Genomic DNA, 26492 nt, shown 5'->3' on the forward strand with positions numbered 1-26492 from the left:
ATGAAGAAAAAGATAAATAAATCTGCATGAGAATTATCAAATTGATAGGACTTCCCTAGCAAAAGACACTGTATTTTTCTTGAAATTATTTTCAAAATATCTACCAAAATAGCCAAATGGAGAGTCTAAAGATAATCTCCAAATATAACCCCTTTATTCCAGTTCCCCTCAGTTATGATCCAATTCATTCCTAACTGCATACACGAATTTAGTACACGGCCAACTCAAGGTCTATTTTGGTCTGGAGGTATCTGGAGTTCTGCAATATATTCCCATGCCAGAGAGCTGAGAATTTTCCAAAGCACAGTACTAAAGAAAACAGAGGGTGACCACAGTCCTTACACTGAAATTATAGCAGTAATATATGGCTTTGCTCGCACATCAGCAAACAAGGTACTAGACAAACTGGATATTCCTAAGAGGCACCTACTGATAAACAAATAAAAGATAGTATTTTTTCAAGATTCCTCTCTTTTATTCCATCTATTATCTTTTATTATTCCAAAATAGTTTTCTATTTATGTATTATAAACTGTATCTGTACTGCAAACTAGGTGGCTATTTCTCACTACATCTCCTTCAGCTATACAAAACCGCCCAGATACCAAAGAATATTATATGGTAAAACCGGGGACTATGTTCACAAGACGGCAATCCTACAAATAACACTTGAACTTCATGGCAGTTTCCCAGGAAAGGAATAAAACCCAAATGTTTTTCAAAAGCATACCATTTTAAGACTAATACATATATATAAGCATTTAACTTGACTTAAAAAAAAACTAATACAAATATATTTTCTTTTCATAGTATCTTAAGAACAGAACGAGTAGAAACTCCCAAATGATGAAAGTCTGAACAACACAGCAAAGGAAAATATTCTATTACTTAAAAATTTCTAGAAGCAAACAAGAAGTAAATTTTAGTTTTTTTGATATCGTAATATTTTAGATAAATATTCATCATTTTATACTCACATGCTAATCTTTCTTTTAATTGTGGTGTGGGAGCCAAGTCTATAGCACTTTTATTGTGACAATTCAGCAGTGTTGGGTCTGCACCATAACTCAGGAGGAGAGAGCACACTTCCACCCTGTTCTTGGAAGCTGCCTCATGAAGAGGAGTGAACTGCCACAAGTCCATTGCATTGACACAGGCACCATGCTGGGTGAGGAAAGCACACAGTTAGTGCTCAATTTTTAAGAGACCTTAGAATTATTAGCAGTTTGTGATTTAACATCATGTAAGCTCAAACAAGTTATGATCCCAAAGTTTACTTTTGAAACCAATTATTTCAGAAAAATAATACCTTTTTTTCCTTCACAGAAGAAATAGTAGCTGGTTGCTACGCCTACCCAAAGGCCTATTTAATTTTTTGTTAAAAACAGTTAAGAATGAAGCTTTAGATTTAACATGCATCTTTTCCAAAAACTAATTTTTTCTTTTGAGATCTGATTTACGTATGGCAAAATGCCGAGTTCTTCAGCACATACAGTACAGCAGTTCCTCCTTATCCACTGGGGTTATGTTCCAGTACCCCCATGGATGCCCAAAACTACGAATAACACCAAGCCCTACATACACTACGCTTTTTCCTATACATACACCTACGACAGAGTTTAGTTTACAAATTAGGTATAGTAAGGGATTAACAACAATAAAATAGAACCATTATAACAATACACTGTAATAAAAGTTTATGTGAATGTGCCCCTTCCCCACTGTACTGTACTCACCTTTCACTTACAGGAAACACTTAAAGGCTTCTCTTTGGCATAATGGAATTGCCAGTATCACTACTCTCGCATGTTGGGGCCATTATAAGTAAAACAAGGGTTACTTGAATAGAAGTAGTGCAATTCAGGACAGGTGATCTGGTAACAGAGACAGCTACTAAATGACTAACGGGCAGCTGTATATACAGTGGGGATACGCTGGATTCACGTCTCAAATAGGACAATGTGAGATTTGATCACACTACTCAGAATGGTATGTGATTTAAAACTTATAAATTGTTTATCATTGGAATTTTCCATTTAAAATATTTTCAGACTACAGTTGATTACACGTAACTGAAACTGCAGAAAATAAAATCGTGGAAGAGGGCCAACTGTAGTTTGATGTGTTTTGAGGACTATACATATTCAAGATACCCAAAATTCAAAATATAGAGCATTTTCATTATCCCAGAATGTTTGTTCATACTCCTTTTATAGACAATTCCTGCCCTCATTCTGTTAGCACCATGTATTAGATTTAACTGTTCTTGAGTTTCATAAAAATGAAACAAGTATATACTCTGTGTCTAGCTTTTCTCACTGAGATTCATTCATGTTGTAGCAGTAATTCATTTTTACTTTTGAGTAGTAGCATTCCATTGTATATATATATCATAATATACTTAACCATAACCCTGTCAATGGACTATTTGGCACTTGAACTATTTCTAGTTTTTGACTAGTATTAATAAGCTTTTATGAACATCCATGTACAAGTCTCTTTGTGCACATATACTGTCATTCCTTTTGCACATACCCCTAGGAATAAAACTACTAGGTCATATGGCAGATGTGTTCTATTAGACTTTTCTAAAAGTGGCTATATTGTTTCTGCAATGCCACCAGCAATGTTTGAGTTTCAGTGTCCCAGTGCCTTGCTAATACTTAGTACTGTCAGTCTTTCTAATTTAACCATTTCCAAGTATTGGAGTTGGATGGACCACAGAAGTCGTTCTAGTTCAGGGGTCGGGAACCTATGGCTCGCGAGCCAGACGTGGCTCTTTTGATGGCTGCATCTGGCTCACAGACAAATCTTTAATAAAAAAAATAATGTTAAAAATATAAAACATTCTCATGTATTACAATCCATTCATTTCCTACCGCTCATATTCATGGTTGTGGGTGGCTGGAGCCAATCACAGCTGTCCTCTGGGACAACAACAAATTTTTATTGGATAATGCCTAACGTACACGGGTCGTTGTATGGCTCTCACAGAATTACATTTTAAAATATGTGGCATTCATGGCTCCCTCAGCCAAAAAGGTTCCCGACCTCTGTTCTAGTTTAACCTCTCATCAGGCGCAAAATTCTTTCTATAGCATACCTGTAGAAGGTGAACCAGCTACTTACTCTTAGGACTTTCAATGAAGAGAAACTAATTCTCAACATAACTTCTTATACTTACTAGATAAATCCCGCTGTTAGAAAATTCTCTTTTACATTAATTTAAATATATACTTTAAACTTTGATTTACTGGTCTTCTTTGGAGCAAAGAAGATCAATATTCTTCTTTGCAATATTTGAAGGCAACTATTACATTTTTCTTTTCCTGTCTAAACACCTTCTTTTTAAATGGTTTTGAGACATCTTATCATCTCAGTGGCCCTCAAATAAATATATTTCAGTTTAAAAAATTCATTTAAAGAGTCTATAACAATATTCTCAGTATGGTTTTACTGTGCAAGTGCAATGCATCTGTTATTAAATTTGTTCCTGACACTATACTTCTACTAGTGGCATACAATTATGTTAGCTTTTCAAGCAGTCAAATCACAATCTGTATGTTTCCTGGTCATGAAAAGCAGGCACAGCATGTTTACTGTTAAATGCCAGTGTTTGCTAGCCAGACTCTTTAGCAAGGGCTGCCTACTGACTCAGTGTTGTCCAAGACTTCTGCCTGTATCCCGTCTCTATTTACAGGTATTTGCTTTCTCCTGACTCTCCTGAATTTCATTACTCTGATAACTGTTTGCACTCTCACCTCTTCTAACCTCCTCGATATGTATAATAACCTCTAGTCAGCCTCTCACTCTTAGTAAACACTAAGTCTTAGAAAAACACCATTTGGTTGTCTATAAAAGTCCCATTGCAATGTGTATGATGTTTTACTGTTATCCATAATATTTCAAATATTCTACTGAATTCAAGATCCAGTTTTACAATAAGCAAAAGCATTACTGCTATAAATGCATTATAATGCAGCTACATTATAAATTTAAAAAGGCTTATGGGCTACTCAGAGTATCTAATCATAATAAAGTTGTTTCTGTGGGAAATGTACTCTATGGTAGCACATACCCCAAAGGAAAGTACAGAGGCATTGGTAATAAATGTCTTCTTTCCCTTATGACAGCTGCTGATAGACTGAGGAAGTATTCAAGGGGCATAATGAATGCAGAGTGAGAAGTCTAAAGAGTGTGGTCAACTGCATATACTGCTCATAAAAATTAGGGGATCAGGGAATGTGCAGATACTCCAGTACTTTCAGCCTTTTGTACAGTGCATTTTCACCAATGAAATAAAAGTTGGTTTTGCATCTCATTTGCATAATCAAACAACTTTCTTTGACTTGTTTGCTTTTCTGATGTTTTTGTTTAATAAAAAAAAATCAAATGCTTCTTTTTTTTTTATTGCTTCATATTCATTTTGAAATATCCCCTAATTTTTATGAGCAGTGTATATATAGAGACCGGGGGACAAAAGGATTTGGGGGTGTGGGTAACATCTTTGGATCCATTCTAAAGAGGACATATATTTTCTATTCTCATCCAACAGGGAGCAAAATAAGTAATTTCTTACCAGTCCTGAGATCCTGATTGTTAAAAAATAGCTACCCAATATACAGGAAGAAATAAAGCTTACCAAATGAGCCTGTTTCAACTCAAAGTATAGCTGGGCAAGTCTTGCAAATGTAATGGTTGGTTTTAATAATACACAATTCACTAAAAATTGCTCTCTGATATTTCAAGAGTTTTGAAAGTTCACTTTAGTCACAAATTATAGAATCCTGTAATCTGCTACTTATAAAATGATAGTGCTGCTTTATACTTAAAATCTTATGGTATCCCCAAAATCTCAAGCAGTCAGATGCTGCCCTAGCGATCATCTACATTTGTAGTAATTAAATACTCTTATCTCCACCAAGCGCTGAAAACACATAGAAAACAGATCACTATGTATTTAAAATAACATAAAATTATAAGAAAATTACAAGGAAACTAACCTTGACCAGAAGTTCAGTAACTTCATAATGACCGTAAGAACAGGCATTGTGTAAGGGCACCAGATCACTACAGTATGAGGAGAGAAAAGCCTGTTATTACAGATTCCATAGACTTATTTTAATTTTAATTAATTTAAACTTAGATTTAAATAGCAAATGGCTTATGTGACCTGCTAATAAAAATGTTAATACTATCCATTTGAACCATAAGTCCTAAAAATTATTTTTTTTTTAAATTTTTTTGTCGACCTGGAACACTGAGGTCGCTGGTTCAAAGCAGTGGGCTTGCCCGGTCAAGGCACATATGGGAGTTGATACTTCCTGCTCCTCTCCCTTTCTCTCTTATACTCACCCTCTTTTCTCTCTAAAATGAATAAATAAAGTCTAAAACAAAACAACTTTCCCCTTGGCTTGAGAGGAGATAGGGAAAGAGGAGGAGGGGGGAAGAGGGGGAAAAATGGAGGGGGATGGGAGAGGGAGAGGGAATGGAGGAGGAAGAGATGGAAGGGGGAGAGGGGAATGGAGGGGGAGAGAGGGAGAGCAAAAGGGAGAGATGGAGAGAGGGAAGAGGAGGGGGAGGGAGAAAGAAGCATCAATTCACTGTTCCAGTTACTTGTTCCATTTAGTTGTGTACTCATTGATCGCTTCTCCTGTGTATCCTAACCTCCTAAGTCCTAACAACTTTAGTTCCAAGTTTCTCTCAAATCCATCTTTTTCCCACCACTGCACTGCCACTTTCTTGGTTTGGGCCTTGACTAGTTCTCCCTGTATTACTGAAATAACCCTCATTTCAATTTGTCCTTCAAGCTATAGCGAGACTTTTTAAAAAAAATTATCAGATGTGGTTACTCCTTGTTTTAACATCTTTCACTGGTTTTTCCTTGCTTTCAAATGATGGGTCCGACTGCTTAGCCTGTCATACAATGAAATGACCCTATCTAGTCTTACCTGTCAATAACAGTATACCAAACCACTTGAGGTTCACTTCATGCCTCTCTGCGGAACTATTCCCTGGGTGTAGCATAGAGTTCCCTCCCTCCTGCTTACTTCTATACATCTTTTTCCATCTCAGACAGCTCAAACACTGACTGTTCTTTGAAACATTTTTTTTTGAGATACTATAGGGTAAATTGCTATATTTCTTAATAAAACTAAGACCCAATGCCTTCATTATGGCAATGGAAGAAAAACTTTTTATATAAGAAGGTACAGTGAAACCTTAAAATCTTAACCTACCTTTAAGCTGCTTCTCCACGGGGATTACTCACAATTAATTACCACGGACACCTTCATTGTCTTTCAAAACTCTTGAAATATCCTGTGCTGAGTGATGCCTTAGGCTTTATTTCTATCTGTCTTCTCTTTAAAGGCTCACGACTTTCCTTAGCAATTTTTATAATTTCTTACTTACCTGAGCAATAATTTCATTTCCAACTATCTACTAGCTACCTCCACTTGAGTTTCATAAAACCAAGAGTTCTAAAAGTGAACTCAATGTTTTCCCCTAAAATAATTTTCCATCCTGGATTTTAGTATGTACATCATTGGGTCTCACTCATTCAGCTTCAAACTGTGATATGTAGTTATCTTTTTATTCCTTTCTTTCTCATCACTTCCAGACAGTCAAGGGATCTTGTCCATTTTTACACTGTAATATCTTTTTTTTTTCTTTCTTTTTTTTAAAAATATTTTTTAAATTTATTTATTCATTTTAGAGAAGAGAGACAGAGAGAGAGAGAGAGAGAGAGAGAGAGAGAGAGAGAGAGAGACAGACAGAGAGAAAGGGGGAGGAGCAGGAAGCATCAACTCCCATATATGCCTTGACCAGGTAAGCCTAGGGATTTGAACCGGCAACCTCAGCATTCCAGGTCGACGCTTTATCCACTGTGCCACCACAGGCCAGGTCTACACTGTAATATCTTTTGCGTTGTGTCTTCTTTTCATTTCCATTTCTTCTGCCACCACTACTATAGATCTTCATTATGCCGAATCCCTGAAATTCTCTAATTGCTCCTTTCACTTCTTGTCTCCCTCTCTAATCTACTTGTATACATTGCTGCCAGAATGCACCTCTTTAAAACTCCTCTTAGAATAATCATTCCCCTTTGCTTAAGATCTTTCAATTGCTAATGAGACTCATAGAATGAAGTCTGAATTTCTTAGGCTAAAATGCCAAGTAATATAAATCCTGATTCTTACCTATTTCTTCAACCCTAGCCAAGGTGGTCTAGTCACTGTTTCCCAAATATGCTATAATACCTGCTTTAGCACCTCTTCTCACACCAGTTCTCTTGCAGAGTGCTGGTTCCTAAACTCTCTGCTTTCTTGAACTGAGTACAGGTCGAGTACCATCCAGTCCTGAAGGACTTCCCAACCACTATGGCTATCACTGAGAGTTCCCTTCTGGGCACATCTACAGCAATGTCCCTCCCTATCACCTCACACTTAGGAGAACTTGTATTGGTAGGTATCTTCTCGTGCTCCCGTAAAGTGTAGCATAAGCCTTAAGAGTAGTTACCCTAACGTTTGATAATTCCCTATATCCTCAGAACAGTATGCATATTATAAAAACTCACTGAATGTTAATGCTGTTGGGTAAAAAAAAAAAAAGATTTTTATAAAGTTATAGAAATTATTATAAGGATAGTAACATTTAAGAAATCCTCATTTTTGCTGGGGTTGTGAACACACAATACAATATATAGATGCTGTATTACAGAATTGCACACCTGAAATCGGTATAATTTTATTAACCAATGTTACCTCAATAAATTCAACAAAACTTTTTTAACCCTAATTTTTGTTCAAGTTCTTACCCTTTATCTTTAGCATGGACATCAGCTCCATGTTGCAATAACAGCTGTACGATCTTTACTCTATTATATCCTGCTGCCAAATGCAATGGAGTTGACTGAAATGTTAAATCAGAAAAATTAACAAAATTGTATAAAAAGCTAAGAATCCAAATACAAAACCAGAAATCCTCCCAAAAGCTTCAAAACTTTATTGTTTAAGTAGTCATCAATTTGGTCTGAAAAAACCCAACACAGACTTAAAAGTATTGTGTAAAAGTTTATAAGTTCATTATTGCAAATAGGAAGCAAACAGTTAAATGTTTATTATCAATACTGTTTTACTAAGTTCAAGAATTAATCCAAATTACTGCTAAAAAGAATCTACCAGTATTTGCATCAAATGTTTTAATTTATAAAAGAGAAATGCATTTTCACATTACCAGGAGAGAACACAAACGTCATTATAAAAGGAAGTACCTTTCTACCATCACTTGCATGGCAGTTGACATTTAAGGGTGTAAGTAGAGCCATCATTTTTTCCTCATTGCCACTCCTAATACACACACACACAAAAATTCATTAGCAATTCTATTCTTTATCAGATCCTTCGAAAACAATTTATGTGAACATTTAAAAAATTCATTCTTTTATATTTTGCTTATTGCAAAAAATATTTAAATGGTGAAGGCTTCATGATATACATTTATTACACACCTGGCACTTTCCAAGAGTTCATCTTTCTTATATTCACCTGTGAATTAGGAAAAAACATGGAAATTAAAAAAAATTCAACTACAAAACTAACGACAGTTTTATGCATAAAAATGCTCATTGGATTATATTTAAAACATTTAAATCTGGAAGTAAATTTCCAATAAATGGAAATGGTTAATCGACAGAATATTCTACAGTTTAAAATATTTATATGAAGAACATGGAATACCTGTTATAAAAGGGGAAAAAAGATTTAATGCTACATAATGAAGTGTAACTGCAATTATATAAAAACAACATGCACAGAAAAAGGAAAGCCAGGAAGGAAATAAACCAAAATTTTAACAAAGTTTTTCATAGTTTAAGGTTACAGGTGAACCTTTCCCTTTCTTTTTACTCCTTAGCCTGAGCTGTGGTGGTACAGTGGATTAAGTGTAGACATGGAATGCTGAGGTTGCCAGTTCTTACTCCTTAAATTATTCTAAAACCAATATACTATTTGCTTAACACACAAAATGCATCCACAACTTCATTCAAAAGACAAACAAGGCCCTGGCCGGTTGGGTCAGCGGTAGAGCATCGGCCTGGCGTGCGGGGGACCCGGGTTCGATTCCCGGCCAGGGCACATAGGAGAAGCACCCATCTGCTTCTCCACCCCCCCCTCCTTCCTCTCTGTCTCTCTCTTCCCCTCCCGCAGCCAAGGCTCCATTGGAGCAAAGATGGCCCGGGTGCTGGGGATGGCTCCTTGGCCTCTGCCCCAGGCGCTAGAGTGGCTCTGGTCGGGGCAGAGCAACGCCCCTGGTGGGCGTGCCGGGTGGATCCCGGTCGGGCGCATGCGGGAGTCTGTCTGTCTCTCCCAGTTTCCAGCTTCAGAAAAATACAAAAAAAAGAAAAAAAAAGAAAAGAAAAAAAGACAAACAAAACAAACAAAACCAATCCAATATACCAACATTTAGAAATAAGAGGTAATCTATGGCATCACCAATTGACATCATCTTAACATTCTTGTGAATCTAAAAGATTGTTAAACACTAAATTGTTTTTATAATGTTATTTTAAATAGTCAGACTTCCATATCTGCAGGTATGAATTCAACCAACCTCAGACTAAAAACAGTGTTTTCAATGCACGGTGGAAATCTATGAATTCAGAGAGCTGACTACATGCACTACGCCACCTTAAAAGAACTTGAGCATCTAGACTTTTGTATCTGTGGGGGGAGTAGGGAAGATCCTGGAACCAATCCCCCGTGAACACCAAGGAATATCTGTATATACAATAAAAATAGGATTAAAAAAACCCGATTAAATATAAACGTTTTATGCCTACAGCTTTTATATTTATAATGAATATAAAGCCTTTAAAATTAATACTTTTTAAATAAAACATAATTTAACAAAACAGACAGGGCTTACTGATTTGCAGAAACAAAATCCAAACTGTTGCCCACAGTATGAATTGCATACTGGTTAATAGTGCAAGGCTTCATTTGAGCCCCCAGAATTCTTTTAAAAGATTAAAGGAGGGAATAGCATGAAACAGTGAAGAAGGAACACCATTTTTGAAAAGAAAAGAAGCTGTACTGTTCTTAGACAAGAATCAAATTCCAACTGTCCATAAGAAAAATAACTGACTGATAATATTTTAAAAATATAGTTGAGGTGATTAAATGTAGGAAGCTGTCTACCTAGTAAGCTCATTAAAAGAAAAAATTATTTATTGAGCCTGGCCTGCAGTAACACAATTGATAAAGTGCCATCATGGAATGCTGAGGTTGCTGGTTTGAAACTCTGGGCTTGTCCAGTCAAGGCACATAACAAGGAGCAATCAATGAACAACTAAAGGGAAGCAACTATGAGTTAATACTTCTCACTCCTCCCCACCTCTCTTTGTAAAATCAAATAATTTTATTATTTATTTATTTGTTTGTTACAGAGACAGAGAGAGGGACAGATAGGGACAGACAGATAGAAACAGAGTTGAGAAGCATCAATTCTTTGTTGCAGCACCTTAGTTATTCACTAATAATCCAGGATTGATTGCTTTCTCATATGTGCCTTGACGGGAGGTGGGGGTGTGTGCTACAGCAGACCAAGTGACCCCTTGCTCAAGCCAGTGACCTTGGGCTCAAGCTGGTGAGTCTTGCAAAAACCAGATGAGCCCATGATCAAGCCGGCGACCTCGGGGTTTCGAACCTGGGCCCTCCGCATCCCAGTCTGATGCTCTATTCACTGCGCCACCACCTCATCAGGCTATTTTTTTTTAAAGTGAGAGAGACAGAGACAAAGACAGAGGCAGACAGGAAGAAAGAGAGACGAGAAGCATCAACTCGTAGTTGCAGCACTTCAGCTGTTGATTGGTTGTTTTCTCATGTGTGTCTTGAGGGGGGATGAGAGGGCTCCCGCCATGCCAGTGACCCTTTGCTCAAATCAGCGACCTTGGGCTTCAAGCCAGCGACCTTTGAGTTCAAGCTGGTGAGCCAGCGCTTAAGCCGGCAACCTTGGGGTTTTGAACCTGGGTCCTTAGCATCCCAGGTCGAAGTTCTATCCACTGAGCCACCATCTGATCAGGCTATATAACAGGGGTCGGGAACTCATGGCTCGCAAGCCAGATGTGGCTCTTTTGATGGCTGCATCTGGCTTGCAGACAAATCTTTAATAAAAAAATGTTAAAAATATAAAACATTCTCATGTATTACAATCCATTCATTTCCTACCGCTCATGTTCATGGGTGCGGGTGGCTGGAGCCAATCACAGCTGTCCTCTGGGACAACACCAAATTTTTAATGGATAATGTGTAATGTACACAGGTCCTTATATAGCTCTCACGGAATTACATTTTAAAATCTGTGGCTCTCTCAGCCAAAAAGGTTCCCGACCCCTACTATATAAATAAAACCTTTAAAAAATTTATTGATTGATTTAAGAGAGAGAGAAAACATCAATCTGTTACTGTATGTGCTCTGACCAAGGATCAAACACGCAACCTTTGCCTATTGGAACGACAGTCTAACCAACCAAGCTATGTGCCAGGGGCAAACTCATACTTCTTACTTTTCCTGGAATACCCAAAGAGACTACACAGACTTACCAGTCAACACTGCTTTGGCAGACGGGTCTGCTAAATCCAATGCTGTTCTTCCATCTGTATTCCGGATGGTTGGTTCAGCTCCATGCTGTAAAAGCACTGCAGAATAGCAAGACTACTTTTTCAAGATGGTAATCATGACAATTTTAGTAAATTGTTTTCTCAAAAATTCTGGTCAAGGTCTCAAGGTTATTTAAAAATCTATCACAACAGTATAAATGCTATACTTTAAAGATAAAAATATATCTTTATTATTTAAAGTATTATTTACATTAAATTAGTGTTCCCTAAACTTAAAGTCAGATTTTCCTTTGCTAGACAAGTGACTAAGGACAGATTAAGAATGTATAAAGAAATAAAAGGCAAGTCTAACTGAAAGTTTGTTTTCTCATTCCAAATGACTACTACCAATATTAGAAAGACTGTTCCTGTCATAACAGAAATTCCTATTCCTATGCGTAACAGTACTATAAAACAGAAGTAAAATTTGACCCCACATAAGTAATTTTCTAGGAGCCACATTTAAAAAAAGGATTATATTAACACATTTAACCCAAAATATCCAAAATATTGTCATTTTAATACGTATTTATTTATATTGCAAGCAATATAAAATTGAGATATTGTGCATTCCTTTTTTGAGATTAAGTCTACCTCAATTTTTTTTATTTTTTTATTTTTCTGAAGTTGGAAACGGGGAGGCAGTCAGACAGACTCCCGCATGCGCCCCACCGGGATCCACCCGGCATGCCCACCAGGGGGCGATGCTCTGCCCATCTGGGGCATTGCTCTGTCGCAACCAGAGCCATTCTAGTGCCTGAGGCAGAGGCCAAAGAGCCATCCTCAGTGCCCGGGCCATCCTTGCTCCAATGGAGCCTTGGCTGCGGGAGGAGAAGAGAGACACAGAGAGGCAGGAGAGGGGGAGGGGTGGAGAAGCAGATGGGCGCTTCTCCTGTGTGCCCTGGCCGGGAATCAAACCCGGGGCTCCTGCACACCAGGCTGACGCTCTACCACTGAGCCAACCAGTCAGGGCTACCTCAATTTTGACTAGCCATATTGTATACCTCAGCTACCCAATACTGGATACTGCAGACTGATATCTATATTTGGAAAACCTTACATCACTAAAACTAATTATTTACATGTCTGAGACTCAGGAACTAGGAAAGAATTATAAGCAGAAGGCAGTAGCAATAGAAGATAACACACAGGAAAGGAGCATTGTGCAGAGGTTACTAAATCTATTCTGTATCTTTATAAATTACCTAATTTAAACTAAGCGGTGACTTTGGTATAAATAGTGGTTTGGGGTTTGGAGGGCAGGGGAGAACAAATAAAGTCCAGTATAGAGCCCCAGACTTTTCCTAGTACACAGAACTGGCTTTCTAGCTGCCTCAAGGATTTCATCTGTCCCTGTTTTGCATTAGGAAATAGAACTAAAGTAGCAGAGTCTAAAATCCCTGATTATGTCAGGCTCAGAAAAGTCAATACCAGGTTAATAAAAACTCTCAAAGAACCAGCCTTCTTACATAAAATTTTCTGTTAATCATCAATCTGTTGAGCCAATCCTATCTCGTTTGCTCAGGTATTCCAAACGACTGATGATTTTTCCTTCAAATACTTCTTTACTTATCCTGCCATTTCTATTTTCCTATAATAACCCTACAAACCCTTATCATTTCTCATTTGGATTATTTTACAGTTTCCTAGCTAATCTCCCTGATGCCATCCATTCTATCCAGCCCCTAGTTGATCATTTTTTCTAAAATATACTACTACTCCCATATAGCACTGCTGTTCCCCTCCTTAAAAGTCTTCTATGACTCTACACAATCTACTAACAGTATCAAGCTCCTTAACCTGGTATTCACAGTTCTTTATAAAGACTCGGGAAGGAGTGACTGGACACCAGCCAACTCACTGCACTCATTACCCTCTAACACTTCTGTTCACTTCTGCCATGACTTTATCTGGTTCTTTGTGTGTGCTAGCTCCCAAGATGATCCAAATTTCTAGAAAACAGGAATCTTGTCTTTATTCTCTAAAGAATTTAAGCCCAGTACCATACACAAAAAGATTCTTAAAGTGTTCTTATTTAAATTCAGCCTGGACAGTTTGATCTTATTAACAAAGTCAATTCAGATTCAAAATAGTTACAAACTATTTCAGAAAAATTCTGGAAAGTGAATAGTCTTACCGATGCAAACATCAATCTTTCCTTTAATTGCAGCTTCGTGGAGAGGAGTGTAATTCCAATTATCACGAGCATTTGGGTCTGCACCATGTCGCAAAAGGAGATTGACTACTTCAGCATGACCAAAAGAGCATGCATTATGAAGAGGAATAAGGCCCCCATCATCACGTGCTTGGACATTTGCACCATTCTGAAGCAGATATTCAACTACATCTTTCCGCCCAAAACCTAAAAGAAAACAAATTACTCATATTTAATTCCTCCAAAGAAAATACATCAAATTAGAATTAACAAGTAGAAGCCATGCAAAAATGTTTCTGGATGGGAAATAAGAGAGAGATTCAACAATTCAAGAATTCATTGATGAAAAGGTGGTCTGAACTGTATCACTAACTTAATGAGAAAGCGAAAGCGTTTCTCCAATGCCTCGGGTAGTACTACTAACTTCAGAAAAAGGTTATGAAATAAGTGACTGAAGCCTAAGGTTCAAACGTTTCCCACTCCACCTATAACAGGATTTCAAACTGCAAACAGAATTTGCACATTCAGTGTGAATACATTTTCAGATGCTCAAAGCACATAACTCTTGCTAGAATTTCTTTCCACATCTACCTCATAAGAAGTTTCTACTAAACTGGGGGACTAGGGAGATAGCAGGAGAGAAGAATCTGTTCACAGTTTATCTTTGTCTATGTCTATGTCATCCAGACTGAAAGAGGTGATCCTAGGCAAAAGTATGAATCAGGTATTATAACCCTTTGAGTATTGAGTTTTTTTAAAAAAAGATAAAATCAGTACCAGTTACAGTTTTATTAACTTAAAATCATGTTTGTTTGATAACCAATTTATGGGAACAAGAACAAGAATATGTTGTTTTACACATTTTAAAAATAAAAATTTTTGTATGATCGTACTCGATGGTCAGGAGGCATGAGGACGTAGATGAACGTTCGTAGTGCTCAAAGGGTTAAAGGAGAACCCACTTTGCTGTTTGCACAACACAAACAACTTCTTTCTAGGTAGGAGACCTCCTTTAGAAACCCAGGTCCCACAGTTCTGCTGCAATCACCCACATACCTAACAAAGAAGCCTGACAACTCATTTGTACTGGTTTACAGATTTAATACCGATGAGTTTCAATCTCTTAATATTCCCACATAACAGGACTTAACATTTTTTTAAAGCTAATTGTGAAATAAAAAAATCAGGCATATGTTAAAGCAGATGAGGAGGTATATGTGTTTGGGGAAAGAAAGGACTTTCTCATGCATCTGCAATTTTACCAGAATATTCTTAAAACTACCAAGCATGAAAGTAGTCCTTCCCAAAAGACCAGAGTGATAATGAGAAAGAATGGCACGATCATTCCAAGTGTATGTCTCTAGGTGTATGTCTGGTTCTAGGTCTGGTTGGTTGCAGCTTATGAAGGAGTTTGATGGTTGAAGAGAGTAACTGGATTTAATACTGCTAGTTTCTGTCACAAAGGCATAGTATCTTTGTTTCTCCCTATTCTCAAATAGCTCTCAATTTAAAATGGGAAGAAACTCTAAGAAATAACAATTTCAACACAATATAACTGCCATTAATAGAGGTACAGTGGTACCTTACATGAGCACTTTAAATCACGAGCAGATATTTGAATCACGAGCTTCCACCACCCTCCACTAGATAGACTGCTGAACTTTCTGAAAGGGAGGAAGAAACAAACTTCCATGGAAAGGTTTTTGTGAAATGGCATCTAAGTGAAAGAGAGGAAAGTGTGGCAAAAAAGCCAAAAGTCAGTGAAGAAAATGATAGTTGGGCAAATGAGTTTGTAAAATTTGTATTTTCTGAGTTTGCTCATCTTCTCTGTCAAAAATGGCACTGGGCAGCTGTCTGTGAAATTGCTAATTACTCTCCTGCTAGGGAAGGGCCAGTGTTATGCTAATGACCCCCTCCCACCCACCAGCATCTTCACTCTACCTTGAGGGTAAATACACTTCATAAACCAGTTTATTTCTTTACATTTTCTTATTTTATATATATTTATTTGTTATTTATAAAGTATATTTTCTTATTTAAAAGCATACAAAACAAAAAATTTGTGTGGTTTCTGGGAACCAGAACAGATTAATTGCATTCCCGTTAATTTAAATGGGGAAATTAGATTTGACATATGAGCAAATTGAGTTACGAGTTCTGCCATAAAATGAAATAAACTCGTTTGTCAAGGTCCCACTGTATATATAAAGTGCTACTGGAGCTCAAAGAAGGGAATACCTAAATAATAGAAAGAGAACAGAAAGGACTGCCCCAGAGGATATTCCAGCACTGATATCTGAACTGAAACAAAATGTACACGGGCATGGAAGCATGAAAGCAAATCATTGACGAGAGCCAGGACACAGAATGCTCAAAAAGGCAGATGCCAGATATTCTCTGTATCTATGAGTTCGTTTTTTCTGTTTATTTTTTTTAGATTCCACATACAAGCGAGATGGTAAGTACTTGTCTTTGTTTCACTTAAAATGTCCTCAAGGTCCATCCGTGTTGTTGTAAATGGCATGGTTTTACTATTTTTTTTACAAAGACAGAGACAGAGAAAGGGACAGATAGGGACAGACGGACAGGAAGGGAGAGAGATGAGAAGCATCAATTCTTCATTACAGCTCCTTAGTTGTTCACTGATTGCATTCCCACATGTGCCTTGACCATGGGGGGGGGGGGGCAGCGGCAGCACTACAGCAGAGCGCGCAACCCCTTGCTCAAGCCAGTGACCTTTAGGCTCAAGCCAGCAACCTTACACTCAAGCTGGTGAGCCCACGCTCAAGCTGGATGAGCCTGTGCTCAAGCCGGTGACCTCGGGGTATCGAACCTGGGTCCTCTGCATCCCAGTCTCACACTCTATCCACTGTGCCACCGCCTGGTCAGGGTAGATTTTACTTTTTTTTTTTTTTACAGTTAAATAATATTTCCATGTGTATATATACCACACTTTCTTCATCTATTCTTCTATCAGTGGACACTTAGGTTGCTCCTGTATGTCGGCTCTGTAAATAATGGTGCAATAAACATGGGGGTGCACTTATCTCTTCTAGTTAGCATTTCCTCATGAAATCATATATAAAATTTTAATATATGTCATGTTCACTGCAAAAATACCTAATGCCTGGTACATGGTTGGCACTCATAATGTTGTAAATTAACTGAATTCAACTTAATACAACTATTCAATTTGAATCCTCCTTCTTCTTCTCCCAAAGACCCAAAGGAAATTATCCCTATAGTTCCCAAGGTACCACTTAGAACAGTATGGAAACTACTGCTACAACACATCAGTGGTCACTATAGGACAAGCAAATACCTATATATACAGTGTGTCCGTAAAGTCATGGTGCACTTTTGACCGGTCACAGGAGAAAGGGGTCACTGGTCTACTATGGCCCCCAGGTCCAGGCACATATGAGGAAGCAGTCAATGAACAACTAAGGTGCCTCAACAAAGAATTAATGCTTCTCATCTCTCTCTCTTCCTGTCTGTCTGTCCCTCTCTCTGTCACAAACACACAAAAATAATAACTTTATGTAATACATTTTTTCCCCAAAATTTTGGGCCCCCAAATTAAGGTGTTTCTTATACATGGGGAAATATGATACCTCTTCCTTTGGAAAGTTACCTGATGTACTCAATACTTTTAGAGGGCCACTATATTTTCAGAGGTAACACATCAAAAGTAATCAAAATGGTGACTCACAGGCTAATTTCCCAAACAAAGTAGAGTGAGGTGGGCACAGAAATAGTTGTAGCAGAATATCTAGATGTTATAAGAGGTAGTGTCAATTAGGAAGATATCTGTACCAAAGGATTGGCAATCTAGCTGAAGAAAGGTCAAGCAGTAGTTTTCTGTCAAAATATAATTCGGAAGAGAGCTGTTTAAAACCAGAGACAAACTCAATAAATACTGAAATTGAAGTTTAAGCTGGGTAGGAAGGGTTAAGTGATTTTATCTATATAGTTACCAACAGTCCAGGACACATATACCTTCTACTTCTATAACTTTGTGTCAGTACAATTCCTCAGCCACTAAGATGTCTGAAACCTTACTGGAAACTGACAGCAGAGATCAGCATGTTTTCAAAGGCACATAAGGACTATAACATGTGAGCAGAGGTTATGTTGCTACCCTGGGAGTTGATGAGAGTCCGATACTTTGAATGTTTGAAGCCATTTCTTGGCTTAAAATTAGGAAACTATTTAGAGAGAATCAGTAAGTAGCTATTTAAAACTTAAATCTTCCACTGCTAGGAGTTTGGTGAAATCTTTAGATTTAAGATGCTTCCTAAACTCTCAGGCTAATTCCTGATGAAATCCCCATTCTTATGGTCTCAATAGTTCAAAGCATCTGTTAAGTACTCATTTTTTGAAGGAAAAATGACTTTGCAGGGTATATTCTGATCGTGTTCTCACTAGCCAGGCAGAACACGAATAGTCATATCCTTGGAGTCAGTGCCAATTCCTACATCCTAAGGATCTCTTTACAAAGGAATCAGAAGCTTAAATAAGTAGTAGTCATGGCTACTCAGGATATATTGTGGTTTATCTTAGAATAATGGAAGAGCACTCATCATCATCATCATCTTTTTTTTTTTTTTTTTAAGTGAGAGGAGGGGAGACTCCCACATGAGCTCCAACCAAGATTCATCTGGCAACCTGTCTGGGGTCGATGGTTTAATCAACAGAGCTATCCTCAGCACCTGAGGCTGATACTCGAACCAACTGAATCATTGGCTACGAGAGGGGAAGAGGCAGAGAAAGGGGAGAGAGAGGGGAAGAGAAGCAGATGGTTGCTTCTCATGTATGCCCTGACTGGGAATCGAATCTGGGATGTCTGGATGCCGGGCCAATACTCTCTCCACTGAGGCAACCAGCCAGGGCCAAGAGCACTCATCTTCAAACACTGCTCCAAGTGTGAAAATTCTGATGAAATCATACACTGAGTCTGAATCTACTATAAAGCACTAACGGTGAAACAAAAAGCAGGTATATTTGGAAAGTAAGTCTGCTGATCAATGCACTGAGTCACTTAGTAGCAGATATTGTGATCTGTTCGTTTCTGTTCACTGGCCAAGATATAGCATATAGGACTTAATCTATGTCCTTAATTAAGTCCTTAGGACTTAATAAGTATTTGCTTAGTGCATGTCTAATACTTTGTTAAAACAGTAAGCAAATGACCCTCACAGAGAATATGGAGCTGATGATTTGTGACCACTAAGAAAAGCAGTCTATTTAATTTCTCTCCTGTTAAGTTTCATTACTATCTAGGGGCCATCAGTTTCAGCAGTTCCAGGAACTGTCTTGCTAAGCATGACTATTGTTACCAGTATCAGATCTGGCTGCTATACTAGAACCATCCTTTTGTCTGAATGGCTTTCAAAAAGCTATAAAGCAGTGGAAAGCACTATAGAGAAACCAATTTATTCTCAGAGCAGTTTTACTAAGAGCTGCACCTCCCTCCAAAATGGGATGGGCCATTGATAATACAACTGGTCTAATATGAAATGACAGTGATGTCTTGACAATCTGAAGGTAAGTTGGTGTCATGTGCAGCTTTGTCAGAAGAAAACATTCAGAAACAGAATGTCAATAAATGCCATGAAAACAGAAGGCTGTTGCAGTCTGAGATGGGATATATAATCAAGCCATCTTAGGCTTTGACTTATATAGCAGGATTCTTGTCAGATTTTTCTGAGGGATATTACTTTAAACTTATTAGTGACTTTAGTTAGCAAAGACCGAAGAAAGGTATTTCCCACATATATAGACTGAGGAGTACAAGACAAAAGGTTTGCCCAGCTCAACTTAGGGCAGATACACTATCTGTCTGGTCCAGGAGAAACTTGGAAAAGGGTGCCATCTATCTGGGGGGATGAAATTCTGACACTCTAAATGTGGAAGTACTGAAACAAGTACTCCAAACTAGTTGTTAATCAAGTCAATTGCCTACATCTAAGTCCAGCAAGAGTTAAGGAAAAAAGTGAAGCTCAAGTCTTAATAATATACGGGGAGGTCTGCTAAGACAAGAAAGATTCTGAATTCTTAAATACACTGATGTTTATTTGCTATATGGGTTTTCTATTGATGTGGGATTTAATCACCCCCCACACGCACACAGCAAAAAACAATCTTGGAAACAATCTCTAATTCTAGTCTTAGGTATGGAATGTGGGTACATGTTGGGGACTGCAAGCTGACAAGGTCTTTGCAGTTTAGATTTTTGGGGGACAGAGGTGTGGGACACTGGCAGTAAGCTGACATTCTGCCCAAACCCCCCACCTCACTTGCTTAGTGAAGTTGCTGAAGACCATTTTCTCCACGCTTCCATGTTAGCTGTGGTGCTGGACTGTTTGTACTCGGCCTATCCTCCATGTCCCTCGGAAAGACTGGAGGCAGTTACCCTTGTATCTTTTGTTTAATGAAGTTAGATGTTATATATGGTGGGGGTTTTCTGCACTTGGGAGAATTCTTGGGTTGCCTTAGAAATGTGACTTTGCTTTAATGATCTGATTTGCTAATGACCTCACTTTGCCCTATAAATAAAGCAGGGTTGGGGGTGGAGAGCGCTCTGTTTTTGTCATCAGCTTGCAGAGGCCTCCAGATTCCATCCTATTTCTCTTTATTTTCTTTATTCCACCTCGTTCTCCCTCAGGACCTGGAATTACTGGTAGTGCTGGTTTGCGGCAGGTATACTTTGTGCATCTCCCATAATTATGGTGTTGGCCTACAGGCAAAAGAAGGAAATATTACTGGATGTCTTTAATATTACCATTTTGGGAAAACATACAAATGGGAAGCACAGAAGCTCTTATCCCCTTCAACTGGGGGAATCGTTCCACTTTCTTATACCCTGTTGGTCCAAATACCCAACCTATGCAGAAATGCTTCCTACAACATCTCTGAAAAATGCCGATCCAGATACTGCTTGGGCATTTCCAGCCAATTCCACAGTTGATCAGGTTGTTAACAGCAATCTGACTCCTTGCAACCTTCCATCTACTGGCACTTGTTTTGACTGCTGAAGCCGTGTAAATCATATCCACTTACTTTTCTACTGGACTGTATGCCACACATCTGAAGACAGTAACATTGTCTAACCTTAGTATTCTTTCATCTCGAGAATAAGTAACTCTAGTTTTCATCTGTTGCTTGTGTAATAAATTCCAGATGCTCTCATTCTACTTCCCTCCTGAATAATAAAAAAAAATCCTTCTCATATGCAATTCATACAATTGAATACAATAATTGAGGTTCAGTCAGACCAGTCCAAAGAACATGGCTGAGTAGCATACTACAAATACAGAATAGTAACATAACACACCTATAAACACAAACAAGTGTTACTTTGTGTAGCTAGAATTCTACAATGCAAGCTCTTTTCCAACTTGCCATTCTCATATATATCATAATTGCCAATCTCTTTCCACCATCTCTATATTTTAATTCCTTGAACCTGATAAATGATTTGACAAATTTCTCTACTAAATGTTACTTCTCTCCACAGCCCCATATTTAAAATTCTCAAGCCATGGAATTCTACCCCCTCCCACACACACACACACTGCCCCAGTTCTAAGATTCTAGAGACTGCTATGTATAAATATTTCCTTGGCTATGATTGACAATAAGATGACTTTCTCTGAAAGTTTCTGCCCTTCTTTATTTTTCAGAAACAAGTTCAGAGAAGCAATTCCCTTTACTGAAATCTGCTCTTTTCTAGGGGATTACATTGTCAAGATTTTCAGAGCTCTAGCTTTTAGCAAAATTAAAAATGGAGTAGGAGGCTGCAGCCTCCCTACTCCAACTTGCCTCTACAAGTTTTGTGACATGTCACAAAAAATTCATTTATATCTTCTGTGTGTGTGTGTGGGGGGGGGCAGTAGAGGGAAAGGAGCTGTCAGTGGTGGATTGAAGAGGAAACAATTTTTTCTCATAAAAATGGTTTCTTAAAGCATAGTTATCTAGAAGAAATGTAATCTAGTTCAATAATAAAAACACCAAACAAGTTCCAGTTTATGTTGATTACTTTTCTCATTAACAGAACTCCTTTGGGAATGGCAACTGATTATTTTTTTAACTAAGTATTTTAGATAAAAAGACACAAATTTGCCTGACCAGGCAGTACCGCAGTGGATAGAGCAGGGGTCCCCAAACTGCAGCCCCCTGAGGCCATTTATCCGCCCCTACCGCACTTCCGGAAAGGGCACCTCTTTCATTGGTGGTCAGTGAGAGGAACATAGTTCCCATTGAAATACTGGTCAGTTTGTTGATTTAAATTTACTTGTTCTTTATTTTAAATATTGTATTTGTTCCTGTTTTGTTTTTTTTTACTTTAAAATAAGATATGTGCAGTGTGCATAGAGATTTGTTCATAGTTTTTGTTTTTTTTAAATTTTTATTTATTTTTTATTTATTCATTTTAGAGTGGAGAGGGAGATACAGAGAGAGAGAGAGAGGAGAGACAGAGAGAGAGAAGTGGGGGAGGAGCTGGAAGCATCAACTTCCATATGTGCCTTGACCAGGCAAGCCCAGGGTTTTGAACCAGCGACCTCAGCATTTCCAGGTCGACGCTTTATCCACTGCACCACCAGAGGTCAGGCCTGTTCATAGTTTTTTTATAGTCCGGCCCTCCAATGGTCTGAGGGACAGTGAACTGGCCCCCTGTGTAAAAAGTTTGGGGACCCCTGGTATAGAGCATTGACCTGGGACTCTGAGTACCCAGGTTCATAACCCTGGGGTTGCTGGCTTGAGCCAAAGGTCACAGGGGTGAAGCCCAAGGTTACTGACTTGAGCAAGGGGTCACTAGTTCCACTGGAGCCCCTCCTTATCCATCAAGGCACATATGAGAAGCAATCAGTGAACAACTAAAGTGCCACAAGTACGAATTGATGCTTCTCATCTCTCTCCCTTCCTGTCTCTAAAAAAAACAAAAACCAAACAAAAAACCCATTTTTAAATTTTTTCTTTTATTGTGATCCATTTTTCTTGGTCTGCACAGAGCATTCCTGTTTCTTGGACATCAAAACAGGATCAAACACCGTATTTCTCCATGTATAAGACGCCTCTTTTTCAAAAAATCTGGGGTCTAAAAATTGGGTGGGTCTTATACAGTGCCTGCAGTTTTGTTTTGTTTTTTACTTGTATTTCCTGCTTTTTCGCGCCTGTTGTCTTGGCACGCATTATTTTGTACTTGTATATATTTACCAGTATATTCTGGTGGGTTGTTTTTCAAATCTCAGGTGCGTCTCTTTTTTTTTTCCTGTATTTTTCTGAAGCCGGAAACGGGGAGAGAGAGTCAGACAGACTGCCGCATGCGCCCGACCGGGATCCACCCGGCACGCCCACTAGGGGGCGACGCTCTGTTGCGACCAGAGCCACTCTAGCACCTGGGGCAGAGGCCTAGGAGCCATCCCCCTCGCCCGGGCCATCTTTGCTCCAGTGGAGCCTTGGCTGCGGGAGGGGAAGAGAGAGACAGAGAGAAAGGAGAGGGGGAGGGGTGGAGAAGCAGATGGGTGCTTCTCCTGTGTGCCCTGGCGGAGAATCGAACCCGGGACTTCTACATGCCAGGCCGACGCTCTACCACTGAGCCAACCGGCCAGGGTCTCAGGTGCGTCTTATACATGGGGAAATATGGTACATGCTCTCCCCAAGTAAAACCTACAAACTTTAATTAGCTTAAAAGAAAGTTTTCCTCCATAGATTACTCTATAATGTACAAACCCAAGAAACTGGTCATAGTCTCACCACCGACAGTGAGCTTCCAATGGCATGTTTAGATGCACATTAATATGGCTGATAATCTCACTATTTACCAAAGATATAAAATGTAGTCTCCACATACATAAGAGAAAAATGCAGCTGGATACATTCATTTAAAAATAAAGTTCTCTCTCATTAATCAAGTAATTTAGATTGAATTTACAAAGATAATTAGAAAATAAGTTTCTTTTTTGTGATTTGGCATCCATGACTGAAAAAAATTTTTATTTTTCAATTACAGTTGACATACAATATTATATTGTTTTAGGTTTTACAACACAGTAATTAGATGCTTATATAATTTATGGAGTTATATGCCTAGCTTTAAATGTAGGGTTTTAAAGCCCTGATTGAATGTAGACCATTAGCAATTTTTACTTTATACTCTTTTTATACCTTAAATTCTTAATCTTATAAGCTGAACCTAATAATATGGGTAAATTGTGAGGGGTGGGTTTACTCCTAAAATAAGTTTTCCATTTTGGTCTAAACAAACCACTATGAAATCTATGCAGAAAGTACTTTGAAATGCTGGGACAGAACTGAGGGTGAGATAGTGGGAGGAACGAATTCAGTAAAAAGCTAATCCCACAGTCTTAAACCTCTAAATATTACTATATTCAGATATGAACTCATTAATACACCAAATTCTTGAAAGGCAGCAACTAAGATCTTCCTTGGTTATTTTTATCCCACAGATCAAGTGAATAGAGAATTACATATCAGCTAGTTATGACAGTTTGCCAAATCAGTTGTTCAAATGCTGACTACATGGTCAAACAGGACAATCCAAATTGGTTGAGGAAAGGCACCAATGAACACCACAATTTTAGGCAAAACAGCTGAACAGGTGAGATTTGACTTTAGTATTCTTCCTTTTCTGCTGTCCAAAGGCCGTCTCTAGTTCTTTCACCAACAGTCCCTCAAACTTTCTCTTTTTAAAAAGGCTCCCCAATAGGAACTCAACAAAATTATAATTGATCAAGAAAGCATACCTCCCAATAATATTTACAATTTAAAACGGACAGGTTAAAGCAAGTAAATCTCAGCTGGTAGAAAGTGTAAAGTAATGTCTGTGAACAGGAAATCTTTCTTATGTTCCTTTTCTGCTCACCACACCTACTCCCAAAGAACAGAGTACTTAAAGCATATCCTTCTGTTTTTTCAAAAAATTATTTTAAACAATCATGTAATATACAAAATAAAACATCAGGATCATCAGAAGTATGAGAACTTACTCCCACTTTCAATCATGAGGACAGTTATAATCACGGTCTTCCTCGAAGTGAAAAGTATAAATGCTGAATGGGGGGATGAATGGTGATGGAGGGAGACTTGATTTGGGGCAGTGAACACAAGACAATCAATAGATAGATGATGCGCTGTAGAAATGTGCACTTGAAACCTGTATAATTTTTTTTTTTTTGTATTTTTCTGAAGTTGGAAACGGGGAGGCAGTCAGACAGACTCCCGCAAGCGCCCGACTGGGATCCACCCGGCATGCCCACCAGGGGGCGATGCTCTGTCCATCTGGGGCGTTGCTCTGCTGCAATCAGAGCCATTCTAGCGCCTGAGGCAGAGGCCTCAGCGAGGGCGCAGGGCCAACTTTGCTCCAATGGAGCCTTGGCTGTGGGAGGGGAAGAGAGAGACAGAGAGGAAGGAGAGGGGGAGGGGTGGAGAAGCAGATGGGCGCTTCTCCTGTGTGCCCTGGCCGGAATCGAACCTGGGACTCCTGCACGCCAGGCCGACACTCTACCACTGAGCCAACCGGCCAGGGCAAACCTGTATAATTTTATCACACCAATGTCACCCCAATAAATTCCATTTTAAAAAATCTGTGTTTAATTTCTAGTTCTTTTAAATTCTTCAATCAAAAAAATTTTTTTTATAAGAGAAGGGGAGTTAGACTCCCACATACAGCCCAACTGGAATCCACCTGGCAACCACCACGGGCAACCCGGGACTGGGACCCGTGCTCAACCTAGCTATCCTCAGAGCCCGGGCCTAGGCTTGAAACAATGGAGCCACTAGCTGCGGGAGGGGAAAAGGCAGCGGACTGGGAGAGAAAAAGATGGTAGTTTCTCATGGGTTCCCTGAATCCCCTGGGGCATCCATACTCAGGGCTGAAGCTCTATCCACTGGGCCAACCGGCCAGGGCCTTCAATAAAATTAAATGTTTATATCATAGTCAACCTAAACAATATTGTCATTAAAATGATCTAAATCTCAGAATGAGGAGAGGTTAGTCTCAATTTAACTTGAACTCTACATCTACGCTAAAGGACCCACACCATCATCTTTCTTCTCATCCTACTATTCACCCCAATTTGAGTGCGTGCGCATACGTGTGTGTGTGTGTGTGTGTCAGAGACCACCTTCCCAGACTCAATGTAAATTAGACCACAGTTCGCCCGAATTTGACAATTTCCAGTTCTAGTTGCTCCAGAAACTGGCTAATGACTGACTACCTAAATATACCCATTACTGCAAATGTGTCAATGCCCAATTAAGCTAGTCCTAAATTACATCTTTTCATTTTACAAAGGCCTTTAATACCTTGGACTAATAGGAACTATAGTGGATTTTGAAAGAAAGATTGTGGAGATAACTGGCCTTTGAGATTACAAGGTCCAGTGTCTGCCTCCCCTTTCTTGTGTGCAGAGAGGCCTTCTAGGGTAGCAAGACCGGAAGTTGACACAGGTATTGTTGATACAAAACAAAGCCCCCTCCCCAAATTATACAGAGTGCCGCACGCTCCCCCCTACCCCGATCTCAAGTCCCACTTGACGAGTATGAGAACACCAAGATCAGAGTCACAGGGTGGAAAGGCCGGGGCAGAGGAGCACTAGGTCTGCTTTGGAGCCTGCGAAACCCGGCTGTGCGGATGGGGTCTGGCGCGAGTC

General features: G+C 38.9%; 1 protein-coding gene across 3 annotated transcripts in view; it reads right to left on the reverse strand.

The window, feature by feature from the left end:
• The window catches only part of TNKS2 (tankyrase 2), a 70568-nt gene that overhangs the window by 43558 nt on the left and 518 nt on the right, over window positions 1-26492 (reverse strand). For all 3 annotated transcript variants that reach the window (XM_066355660.1, XM_066355661.1, XM_066355659.1), the window contains exons 2-8: window positions 13798-14022; window positions 11604-11699; window positions 8513-8549; window positions 8276-8351; window positions 7820-7914; window positions 5004-5070; window positions 978-1164 (exon numbers count right to left, since the gene is read on the reverse strand). In XM_066355660.1, the coding sequence (XP_066211757.1) occupies window positions 978-1164; window positions 5004-5070; window positions 7820-7914; window positions 8276-8351; window positions 8513-8549; window positions 11604-11699; window positions 13798-14022 (783 nt within the window). The remainder of the gene's footprint in view (window positions 1-977; window positions 1165-5003; window positions 5071-7819; window positions 7915-8275; window positions 8352-8512; window positions 8550-11603; window positions 11700-13797; window positions 14023-26492) is intronic.

This window comes from Saccopteryx leptura, chromosome 13 (genome assembly GCF_036850995.1).
Source record: "Saccopteryx leptura isolate mSacLep1 chromosome 13, mSacLep1_pri_phased_curated, whole genome shotgun sequence".
In the NCBI taxonomy this organism is placed as follows: Eukaryota; Metazoa; Chordata; class Mammalia; order Chiroptera; family Emballonuridae; genus Saccopteryx; species Saccopteryx leptura.